Source organism: Gobius niger, assembly GCF_951799975.1.
Source record: "Gobius niger genome assembly, chromosome: 12".
Lineage (NCBI taxonomy): Eukaryota > Metazoa > Chordata > Actinopteri > Gobiiformes > Gobiidae > Gobius > Gobius niger.
The window spans coordinates 24216231-24228501 of record NC_136863.1 but is presented as its reverse complement, the minus strand read 5'-3'; the positions used below and the strand labels follow the sequence as shown (position 1 = coordinate 24228501).

General features: G+C 39.9%; 3 protein-coding genes across 3 annotated transcripts in view; all 3 read right to left on the bottom strand.

Annotated features, from left to right (window-relative positions):
* LOC306971420 (troponin I, fast skeletal muscle-like) overlaps positions 1-12271 on the bottom strand; it is a 164658-nt gene that overhangs the window by 45776 nt on the left and 106611 nt on the right. The gene's annotated exons all lie outside the window — the stretch shown is intronic.
* syt8 (synaptotagmin VIII) lies at positions 444-4864 on the bottom strand. The gene is made up of 8 exons (XM_079567864.1): positions 4688-4864; positions 4236-4402; positions 3483-3578; positions 3224-3391; positions 2781-2948; positions 2446-2563; positions 1533-1666; positions 444-776 (listed from the first exon to the last, which is right to left on the bottom strand). Exons 1-8 carry the CDS (start codon positions 4851-4853, stop codon positions 528-530), a joined length of 1266 nt encoding a protein of 421 aa, XP_079423990.1. The 5' UTR covers positions 4854-4864; the 3' UTR covers positions 444-527.
* Positions 7180-11843, bottom strand: dld (deltaD). Its single transcript, XM_079567632.1, has 14 exons — positions 11710-11843; positions 10810-10885; positions 10646-10729; positions 10504-10568; positions 10351-10420; positions 10176-10276; positions 9962-10102; positions 9751-9852; positions 9483-9673; positions 9240-9410; positions 8477-8666; positions 8218-8355; positions 8042-8131; positions 7180-7881 (listed from the first exon to the last, which is right to left on the bottom strand). Exons 1-14 carry the CDS (start codon positions 11746-11748, stop codon positions 7816-7818), a joined length of 1524 nt encoding a protein of 507 aa, XP_079423758.1. The 5' UTR covers positions 11749-11843; the 3' UTR covers positions 7180-7815.

The window sequence follows — 12271 nt, the reverse complement described above, 5'->3', positions numbered from 1 at the left end:
GCCTTGGGACTTCCTGATGATTGCTTGGTCTCTGAGGTCCCGGTCCTGCTCATGGTCCTGCTGAGCTCAGCTTAATTAGTCTCTTCCTCAAGACTGATTTTACTCCTTTGATTTACATCATCCAGAATATTCTTTTACTTTTACTTTTATTTATCATCATAGAACTAAGGAAAAGGAAGAAATGTGTCATAGAATGAAAACTTCTGTAGCATTTTGAATTTGTTTAGTCCGGGTTGTTTAGTCAAGATTTAATCGTGATTTCGTCATATTTACTGTGGTAAATATTATCTAAGGGTTGTTCATCGCTTCCAAAACAAACCTTGTATTCTTGAAATTAAGAAATATAAAAATTTAATGTGCATTCAAGTTAAACAAAAAAATTATCAAAATTACATCTTATTGTTCTAAAGTGCTTACAATACAATACAGCATGATTCCCTTACTTGATTTTGATACATTATGCAGAATACTGTTACATTTTTCATGCGAACATTAGAAATAATTATATCTATATTATAAAATCATGTTCAGCGCCGTCCATTAAAAGGCAGTTTATCTGGCAGTGGCGTCTTCCTTTTCAGGTTGAGTGTGGAGTTGACTTGTTGGGCCGACAGCAGGCTGTGCCACTGAGCGACCGGGCGCCGGGGGTTGGACAACATGTCTGCCCAGTGCCGCAGCTGGTTTCCAGACGCATCGCAGCCCAAATAGATCTTCCCTATGGCGTCATCACGGGTCATTGTGTCGTAGTCCCACACCGAGATCACAAGGTTTACCCTCTGTGCAAGAAAGAACGGATGTCCAATAAGCTCCAGTAGCCGGTATCACATACTATTATTATTTTTGTTTGATTTTTAAGGGTGAAAGGGAGTTTAGAGCAAGGAATTGAAACCATGACGCAGAGGCAAGAGCAGTGTTTTCGAGTACATGCGCCTTTCCCACTTGGCTGTCACACAGTTCTGATCACTTTTAGGGTGACAAAGCTCTGAGATTTTTGAAATCACAACTAAACAAAGGGAAATTCTTTATTTCACAATCATACTATTCCTTAATTTGACTTGAAGTTACTTAGTTCACAATATCAAAGCGTGTAATAAATTAGACAGACAGGGGAAAAAAATCTGTGAAAGACAGACATTAAACTCGGAAAATGGATTAGAAAATATCATATTAAACTTTAACAGTTTGTCGTTTGATGGTTGTGATTTTTTTCTTTTTTTTTCCAATTGTTTTTTTCTTTTTATTTTGAGCAATTTATTCATTTTATCTTCCAAAATTCATACAGTGTGGATGCACAAAATGGAGGAGCAATAAGCAATAAGTTTATAAGTGCCTACCCTATGTTCAATTCGATATACATTTACATAACGTAATAGATTATAAGGTCTAGATTACATTGACTTTTGATGCAAGCAATTTGTTGCTGTGTAAACTAAAAAATAAATATATATGTAAAATTTGCAAATGATAAAATTGACTAATCAGTGCCCACTTCTTGTTCAAAAAAACACAATAGCCACGTAGATGAAACTTACCTTGATCTGTTCAAACGTCACAGTGAAAGTAAAGGACTCGTTGTAATATGGAGCCAAAGTCTTCTTCTTGATAGTTGTCTTTCGCTTCTTCCATTTCTTCTTGTCCAAACTTAACTGAACTTTGACATAAGGATCTGCAAACACACACAAAACAAACAACTTACTACATTGACAAAAAAAGTGTGTAACTTTAGTGCATGACTTTATTCAAATTAAAGATTCAAAAAAAGTGAAGTACTTTTACAAGTTTTAAAGTAGGCACCAGCTGAGTTCAAAGGTGCAAAGTACATTTCTAGTAAGAAGGGTTTGACTTTTTTTTTCTTTTTTTCAATTTGTATTACCTCTGTCTCTGCTCATTATGATCTTGTAAATATAATATTGTCCACTAAGTGTCACTCTTTAGTCCTGTGTTGTGGTCTGAGCATCTTGTGGCTGCACCATAGACTGTAAATTAAGTATGGACCAAGGGCGCGTGGCTTCCCCCATAGCGTTGCGCATGAGCTAACTGAAGCTCTTTCATGCTAGGTGAACTTTTGGAGCCAGCTTCGTTATTTTTAATAATGAAAACAGTGAAAGAAAAAAAATAGGGTGATGTTACACATGTTCAGACAAACATGTGCAGGTCAGAATGACAAGCCTTTGTTCAATAATAACTTAAAGCAGGGCAAAAAAGTTTCAGTGGAAAGTCCGTAGGAGCCAACTTAGACCATTCTTAATTTGCAGTCTGTGGGCTGCACAGACAGTAGCAGTTGTATCAATGCATACATTACACCAGTGTCTTGATATTTATTCCTTTTTTAACTCTGAAGAATTTAAGAGTAAAATCATAGAGCATCTGTTTGACACTGAATGAGGAAAACATTATTAATTGAAAATATTTAAAAAAGCAAAATCGCTGTGTCAAATTTCTGACCTGAGCTTCCTCCGATGTCCATAGGCTTGAGGTTTTTTGCTTCTAGGATCACCACCGTCAGTTTGTCTGCTGTCGGGACATATCTCAGAGAGAAGCAAATGTCTCCCAGATCCCCCTCCTGTGTTTACAAAATAGATACAATTACAAACAGGATCAAACATAATTTATCCAGAGACACAATCCCCTTTGCTCCCCAGGATGCATTCTGCAGGCGTTTTGGTGCAGCAGTGTAAATTACAAAAGATTTTCTCAAGTGGTGTTTCTTAAACACTCAATTTCAGACTAGACATTCAATTGCAGCGTTCTGAATGAATGGGACATGCTGGCGGGCTAACCTCAGACTTCGACGGTTCGGTGAGGTCCTGCCACTCCTCAAGGACGTGGTTCCAGTCAAAGTTCTCCAGCTGCAGACGGATCTCTCCGATAATGCTGTGTTTGGAAAATCTGTTGAAGTCAAAAACCTGCATCACCACCGTCGACTCCGGGAGGGACGCCTTAGTCATCTGTAGAAAAACACGACAGGTATGGCATGCGGATTATTTTCTTCTTCTTCTTCTTCTTTTAATATACATTTTGAAGTAGTGATGGCTTTAAGAACATACGATTGATGTAGCAAATGATAAACTATACTACAAAAAAACAGGTAGAAATGGGAAAATTGTTTATGTTGTTTATAAAAATGTATCGTGCGCCCACTGATGAAGCCTTTTTTACACGTAGCATTGACCTGGGTTCATAATATATTGCGTAGAACAGATTGGCTTTTGTCCTGTGGTACCTGGAAGGTGAACTGCTCGTTGAAGACTGGCTTGAGCGTGCTTTTGAACACTTTGGTCTCGCAGGTCTTACTCCTGTCGGGGCAGATGTAGACTCTGACGTAGGGGTCCGAGCTGCCCCCCAGGTCCATGGCCTTGAGGCTGTCGCCCTGCTTGACCCCCACCGTCAGCTGCCGTAAAAGAAAAGGTGTAAGAATGACTGCGTTTAGAGTGAATACTGCGCTCATGCTTCTTTTTTTTTTTTTCCTTTACTGTAATCACCTCTGACTGCGCGGCGTTGTACTCCAGAGAATACAGCAGCTTCCCGCGGTACGTTTTAGCCGAGCCGTAGTCCAGATCCGCCACATCCGGCTGGACCTAGTGAACCCAAGAGAAGGATATACATTTCAGTTACAGGAAATAGGTTGTATGATGCATTGTCAAGCTTACGTTTTGCATTGTCATTGTGTGTTGTACATGTTTTGGATTTAAAGGCAGGGACTGGAGTACCAATGAAAACGAAGAACATACAAATTCCATGCTGTGCCTTCACTTTGAGTGGTTGCCATATTCCTATTATTATAATGAGCAAACAATTGTCATACCCATGCATTTACCGGTCTCTAGGAAATGTTGAATGTTGAATTTACTGCACAAATTACTGACGTCTTCTGGTTTATGCAGCATTGTTTGTTAGTTAGTAATAATTGGTAATTTCTGTGTTGTTTATTTGATGTTTACTATTAGATAACAACATCTTAACTCCCGCCTTAACCAAGCACATTTTCTCCAGTTTGGCTTTACCCAAAAAAAAAAAAAAAAAAAAAAAAGAGTGATTAAAAAAAAGGACAAAAATACGACAAAAAGGCAGCAACAAATACCATTACAATCAGTTTTGTAGGTCTTAGCTTTCAAATGAGGCCTATAGGCTGTAAGCTCCAGTCTTGAAGCGTTTAGATTTGGGTGAAGTCGAACAGGAGAAAATGCGCTTGGTTCTGGTGGGGGGTTCAGGGGTTAATGATCGTGAAATCTCACCAGAGCTGTGGTGGAGCTCCCATTCACTGCTTTTAGATTGATCTTCTCACTTGTCTTCTTTTGTTTCTTCTTGACTCTCCGGCAGCACTTGACGCAGATGCAGATTATTATGACTATTACGACCACTCCAGCGACCGCAAACAGCAGCACTGTGAACCAGCGGGGCACTGCGGGGACAGGACAAGCGGCCACATAATGAATAACTTACAATGACCGGTATGATCTCGCGAAAATGAAGACACCACCGGGATTTACCAAGCTGGATAATTATTTATTTATTTATTGAATCCAGTTGGTATAAAACGTGCAAACTTTGTACTTTTTGCCTCCACTGCCTGTTCTGAAATTCATTTGATTCTTGCAAAAGAATCAGTTCATATTTCACTCTCTATATCTGGTGTTTATTTTCATGAAGTGATTCAGCCCTAGACTGTTTATGAGTGGTTACTCACTGGGAATCCTATCGAGGAAGCCATTCAGCCCACTTTCAATTTGCGCCAGGATTGGGTTGACAGTGGCGTTGGTGTACGGGACAGTGGTGAAGTTGGTGACAGGAGAGGCCCAGGTGGAGGCGAGGAAGGGCGGCGGGTGTGTGGAGTTGTAATATAGAGTCGGCATGATGGAGAGGAGGAATCTGGAATGAGAGGAAGCAAAATATATTGTGTATTTTGACAGTAGCTTAATCAGAATAGACCGAGGATTAAGTATCCATACGAATATATAAGTTGTTGTTGAAGGTTTAGTATCATAGTCATGTATAAAATCAACATTACAGAGGAATGCCTGCAGCCGGTCTCCACCATGAACAAATAGCAACGCACAGACTGGTTTATACTGCCATTATTACAATCCAAGATTCTGCAAACAAACTCTCTCAATGTGTAGATTTGCACTGAATATGTGTGGCACACCAGCATGTTGGTAATGTGTATGTTTCAGTGTCGAGGAAGGAAGTTAAAATTGTCAACACTTTCCAAAAACAATGCTTGTTGTAATCAGCAAAAGGAAACGTCTCCTCTCCCCACCCAAACACGCACACAACTTTTCTGGCCTGGATTAAACAAAATAAACACCTCTTCGAAAAATGGATATTATAATCTCATCACAACCTGATCAATTCTTTGGTATGATGTAGAAAAACAACAGTATATACGCCCCATATCAACAATCTAGATAATGTTAGTATGTCGTCATGTCATGTATGTTGTACCTAAAGACGTAATAGGTGCTCTTAGTACGTCAGAAAGGATAACATGCTCTGGGCTATTTGACATCACGTACACAAATGGTCCAGCGTGTCTTTTGAATGGCAATAGAGAAGACATCTCCATAAAGGAAACAAATGTCACTTATGTAATGTATGGGACTGTTGAGACGAAATTGTAGAATAACAACCACTATTTGCTTATTGCCAATGTAGATGTTTTACTTAATGTATTGTTGAACTTAATGGCATGTTATTCTTCAGATTTGATTCAGTTATGTTCTTGTCATAATGGAGTTATGTTACATGCAGTGCCAATGACCAACAGGGAAAACAATGTTTACTCAGTATGTCTGACATTATAAAGCACATTCAAGCAGTCTTTATAAAAAACAGGTGAAGTGTATCCAAAGTGAATAAAGTGCCATAACTTACCAGTGGCCGTTCAGATAACAGTGTCTGTCCTTTTGTCGTGTCATTTGTTCTCTCGGCTGCGTGTCAAACATATTCCTCTTGTCTAATTCAAGTCCATTCTGTCGCGTGCGGGCTGCAGGTCGCTCCGCAGTACCACACCTGAAGATTACACACTCACTCAGCAGTGTTTAAACAGAGGTGGAGCTCAGAAGGAAAGACCTGCAGCAATGTATACAATCACATCGTCTTCTCCCGCGTCAACACTAGATGGCGGTGTTTCAAATGTAAATTATACAAGCAGTATTTCATTTACAGCCTTTTGGTGAAGTAATATTCGCCTGGTCCAAAAAAAAAAAAAAAGTAGTGGCCCCCGGATCTGAGGTTGCTCTAGTGGGGCAGGTTTTTTTCTTCCCTGATGGCGAGGGCATATTCCAAGATGACAATGCCAGGATTCATTGGGAGATTCAAATTGTAAGAAAGTGTTGTTTTTTTCCGACATGACCTTAACTCCATTGAGTCTGGGTTTTGGGATGTGCTGGAGAAGGCTTTCTCAATGGTTACACTCTCCCATCATCAATCCAAGATCTGGGTGAAAAATGTATGCAACACAGGACAGAAATCTTGCGACATTGCAGAAGACTTGATCATCCTTTTTTTTTTACTCACAGGCTGTGATCAACCACGTTTGTCCTTCTCATTGAAGTAAAAGTATACAAGTTGTGTTTTCAGTAGTTCACAGGTTTAATGACATGAGCAGATGCAGGTACATCTACTCACGTACATGTGACTGACCTTTTGAAGTAACTATACCTCTAGAAGTCTACTTCTGCAACACTGTTTTGAAGCAACAGTATTTATTTGGTTATTCTTTCAATGTTGAGTACATTTCTACGTGACAAATGCTTCATTTTAACATTTGAGAATGAATCTGTTTTTTTCATCTGAACTTATAATAGTTGTCTTTTATTTCAATGATTATTTATCTTTTACATTAATGGAATGTTCTTTTGAATTTTTTACAATTTTCACTTTATTATAGGTTTTGTCTTATAACACACACAAAAAATGACGGCGCTCGAACAGTTAATATCTAGTTGGCTCACTACTTGTAAACCTCTACTTGAGAAATATTATTTTAACACATTAGTCTTACTCGAGTAAATATTTGGGGACTGCCCACATGTGGTCATGCGTGATTAAGTATACACAAATGCCCTTTTAGCAGCAGTAAGTCATTGTACATACACTTTTTGTATTCTTAAAGTTTTTTTTTTTTTTTAAGGAAGCATTTTGGTTCAGGGCACAACCATTTAACCAGGGCACCTCTTGCTACTGTGTGTTCGTTGTACTATGTTGATTGAGGTGACGCTACTACAGAGGTATTCGAATGGCAGGATGTTTATTGTGTATAAAAGCAAACAGCCAAAGCCTTTCACTGTGGAATGAAAGCAAAACCAGGTCATATGAAGCCGACAGAGTAATTTAACTGTAGTGTTTAGTCAGAGGGACAGACACTTATTTAACAAACCCACATCATGCCTGTTTTTCTTTAGTTGCGTAAAATTGCCGAAACATTAAATTTATGAGTGCAATGAATGACCAAATTGGGATCACTGAAGAGGTTTAAGCCGTTTTCTTTACATTGTGAATGCAGAAATGTCCCAAAAGCTGCCACATTCAACTGTTGAGATGGGTTGTTGGATTTAATATAAAAAGAAAAAACATAAACCGCAATCACAAAAAAATAATATTTATGCTGAATCTCTGTGCCTGCAAATAACCATATAATATAAGCTCTTTTAGTTTTAGAAAAGAAAGGTACTATTGTGAATCCCAAACCCCGTTTATTCTTTCTTTGAGAACAGTTAAATAACATTAAAACTAGTAGCGATACAGAGTGTTTGGGGACAGAGTTCAGATATTTCTCTTTATGTACACTGAGGGTGCGACAGCGGCTGTAGTTTAGAAGTTGATGGCTTTGCCGAAAGAGGCGGCCAAGTTGGCTTCCCTGAAGGCCTCGGACACGGTCTGACAAGAAAGACAAAGAGAGAAGTTAAGATAAACTCATTCTGCATAAACTTCAATGATGAATGAATTAGACAGTCCTGTAAATTTGCCTTTTTATTTTCTTATGAAGTCAGTAATAGCAAAAAAGGCTTCGGCAAGCATTACTAAATACTATACTTACTGGATGTGCGTGGCATACTCTAGCAATGTCCTCACAGGAAGCTCCGTACTCCATGGCCAAAGCAGCTTCATTGATCATTTCTCCTGCCCCCTACAGGACAAAAAAAGACAACAGCTTTTTACACGGCCAGACAAACTACTGTGGAAGTTGAGCTAATTGATTTGAATGTCTCTTACAGTTCCCACGATGTGCGCTCCCATCATCCGGTCGGTCTCCTTGTGACTGAGGATCTTCACCAAGCCGTCAGTGTCTGCGTTGGTCTTGGCTCGGCTGTTGGCTGCAAAGGGGAACTTTCCAACTCGGTATGGTACGCCCTGATGCGAGAATACAAACAAGGTGAGGTTTATTGTAGAACCACATTTGTAACTGCTGCACGTTGATGAATTGAAATGTCATGTGCTGGTTTACGGTCTGCTTCCAGTTCCGCTCTCTCACCTCCTCCTTGAGCTGCTCTTCCGTCTTGCCAACCCAGGCCACCTCCGGGTGAGTGTAGATCACCGACGGGACGCAGTTGTAGTCGATGTGCACTGCACCTCCAGCCATGCCCTCCACACAGATGATGCCCTCGTCCTCAGCCTTGTGCGCCAGCATGGGTCCAGCGACCACGTCTCCAATGGCATGAACGCTGACAAAGGCAAGAAATACTTAAGGATGTGTTCAGTCTCTATACACAGTGCAAAGAGAGAAGGTTTGTTCAAGTTCTCATCTGTCTCATTACTTTATAAACTGGAAAAGTACTTTAAGACTGAGAGAATCTTTTTTTTAATAATAGACTGCTTACATTTGCTGAAGCTTGCCTCTCAAAAGAAACCAATATACAGCCAGTTTGAAATACTGGTAGCTTAAAACTATCTCATTTAACCTTTAATTTGTTTATTTCTTTTATTGCAGCAGTGCATGTTAATCAGAAGACACGATAAAACACATGAACAAACAGACAGGCCTGTATAGCTTTATATTACACTGAATTTTGAATTGAACTTGTGTTAAAAAGTATTGTAGTATGTCCTAGGAAACGTATAGTTTTAAAATGACTGACCTGGAAAAAAATTACTGATTATCTGGAAATAACTTACTGATTATCTCACTTACTGATAATTGTTATTGATAAGACAAACATTTTATTAACGCAATAAAATGAATACAAGGTTAACAGCTTGATAAATGTTCTGCCACCACTGTACAGACGCGTTAATACCTGGGCACTTTGGTCTGGAAGCGGTTGTTGACAGGGATTCGGCCCCTGTTGTCCAGCTCGATTCCCACCGACTCCAGTCCCAGGTTCTGAGTGAAAGGCCTTCGCCCGATGCAAACCAGCAGCACGTCACACGTCAGAGTCTCATTCTTCCCTCCAGCTGCAGCCTCAACTCTGCCCAACACAATATGTAGAGATTAGAAACATAAAGCAAGCCGTTTGTGAGTGGAAGAGGCGACAACTCACGCCACATCGATCTTTCCATCCGGTCTCTTGGTGGCGCCCATGACTTTGGTGCCGAGTTTAAACTTCATGCCCTGCTTCTGCAAGATACGCTGGAAGTTTTTGGACATCTCCATGTCGATGCCCATTCCACCCACGTGACCCAGAAACTCTACGGCTGTGACTTTAGCTCCTAGTCGCTGCCACACTGACCCCTGCAACAGGAATATGCATTTAACAACATGATTTGCAAAGTGAACTCGCTACGTTAAAACGACCAAAGAAATCTTACCAATTCTACTCCAATGACTCCAGCTCCGATGACGATGAGCTCCTCAGGGACTTTTTTCAGACTCAGTGCTCCTGTCGATGACACAACTGTCTCTTCATCAATCTGGGGATAAATGTTTAAAATTTTAGATTAGCTCTCAGCTAATGAAACAGCTGCTTAGTCATATTGTAATGTTTTGTGGATATTTGTGGAAGAGAAACAGCCGACATGCCTGTATTCCAGGGAAGGGCGTGACTTCGGAGCCGGTGGCGATGAGGATGTTCTTGCTATTGATGACCTGCTCTCCGTCTGCTGTTGTGGCCGTCACCTGGTTCTTCCCCGACAGCCTTCCAAAACCGTTTACGTGGGTCACCTGAACGGGAATTGGTAAATGCCATATGAAACAATCACACTATAAAGCAACATTTTGAAAAGAAGAGACCGACTTTGTTCTGTTTGAAGAGATGTGCGATTCCTCCCGTTAGTGCTTTCACTGCGCCAGACTTTTGTGCCATCATCTTCTCTAAGTTCAATGAGATTCCTGAAACTAAAGCAAGTGGCAACAGCTATTGTAAATGACATGGGCAACATAAATGCAGTGTCAATATTAAATTTACTTACTTTCTATGCCTCTGCTTTCAAAATCTTTTCCGTGCGCCATGTGGTACAAATAGGAGTTGTTAAGAAGTGCCTTAGAATTCAGATGAAACAGTTAAAGCTGTATAATATAATAGTACTGGACTGCAAATAAACACAATGTAAAAGCTGTGTTACCTTTGAAGGAATGCAACCAACGTTCAGACATGTTCCACCCAGTGTTGCATTTTTCTCCACACAAACTGTCTGCAAGAGGGAATCGACACATTAAGCCGAGATGCAGATAATAATCAAAAGGCAGGAGTATTTTTCGCACAACTTGCCTTAAAGCCGAGCTGCGCAGCTTTAATAGCAGCGACATAGCCCCCAGGACCGGAGCCCACTACCGTGACGTCAGCTTCAACTACAGCAGCAACACATAGATTTATGACAGCACGTTATCAGGGTCAAATTTCAAACAAAAAAGATAATTTTTACTCTTACTTGCTGCTTTGTCAGAGTAGGTTCTGACAGACACTGCTGCGGCGCCATGGAGTTTACAAGGCAGCTGGTGGCCTCGCTGTTTGAGAGAAACAATAATAATATGTAGTTATTACACGCTTTTATCTCATCTCTTTTGTTACAGAATTGCCCCAGCATATCATCTTGCGGATCCCACCAAGTGTGTGTAATTATTTTTCTGCACTGGATGCCCTACCTACCCGAACCAACCCTCTCCTTTTGAGCTTGGCAAGAGGTACATTGTATACTATATATAATTTTTTTTTTTTTTCAAACGCCATTCATCACTTGTGACAGTATGATAGTAAGATCACATAAGGTAAAATCAATACATAAAAATAAAAATCAAATAAATAAATAAAAACAAGATATAAAGAACATCAGGATACTTTTAAACATGAATTGCAAGTGTGGGCGGTAACACACGGCACCTCGCACAACCTTGTATGACCTAATATAAAAATGACAACAACTACGCCTATTTTATTAAATCGCAATTGTCCATGGAAAAAAGTCACATTGCAATAAATAAGAATTGGTGCGCAGGTGGCTTGGTTTGGAAGTTACTTTTTATGCACATTGGTAGCATCAGTTGCATAATAACATATCCCGGGTGTGGTCTTTAAAACATACTCAAAAACTATTAACCAAATGGTGTGGAATAACATGTCATGTCATCATTGTCAAGTTAACGTGTTACATTAGCTGCGTTTCCTCGTTACATGAGCAGAGCCTGGCAGTAAACACCGGTCTGGGCTAAAGCTAACGCTAACCAGGCCAGAACCGTGAGCCGGGGAGATCATCTCACACTTGTGCGACTGAGATTTGTGGCACATATTTAATAAATAAGACTCAGAAAATTCCTTTCTGAGTCTGGCTTACCGTGGCCAGAGAGCGGTACACTTGCGTCCAGCTCTGCATTTTGATGTGTCCCCTCCACAGATTCAGTCACCTACAACAGGCCGACCAGCCAAGGACTCCAGCTTCTGCGCACGCGCAATGCTAGCCTTCAGAAAAGTCACATGTCGCTGAGAAATGACGTATTAGTTTATTTTTCTGTTTTATAGTGTAGCTTTATCCATGAGCTTTATTCAGTTATTAATTTGTTTTGTGTGTCCTTTCATTTTGATGGAATAAGCAATATAAAATTACTGTTCATTTGAGAATGGTTTTGTTTAATAAAAAAAAATAAAAAAATAAAGATCCATTAATATTATACATATATGTGTATTAGGGCTGTGGAGAGATCATCATGTTAACACATTGCATTAAAATGATAAAATCACATCTATATACTTATATACAGTATATACTCTACTGAAGTGTCAAAAATCTTCCCAAATCTGCCCGCATCTGTGGTGTTGATGTTTAGAGAGGCCAGAGAGCCCATCTGCTTTGAGTCAAACGCATGGATGAGTCAATCTAAATCATGTTTAGACAATTT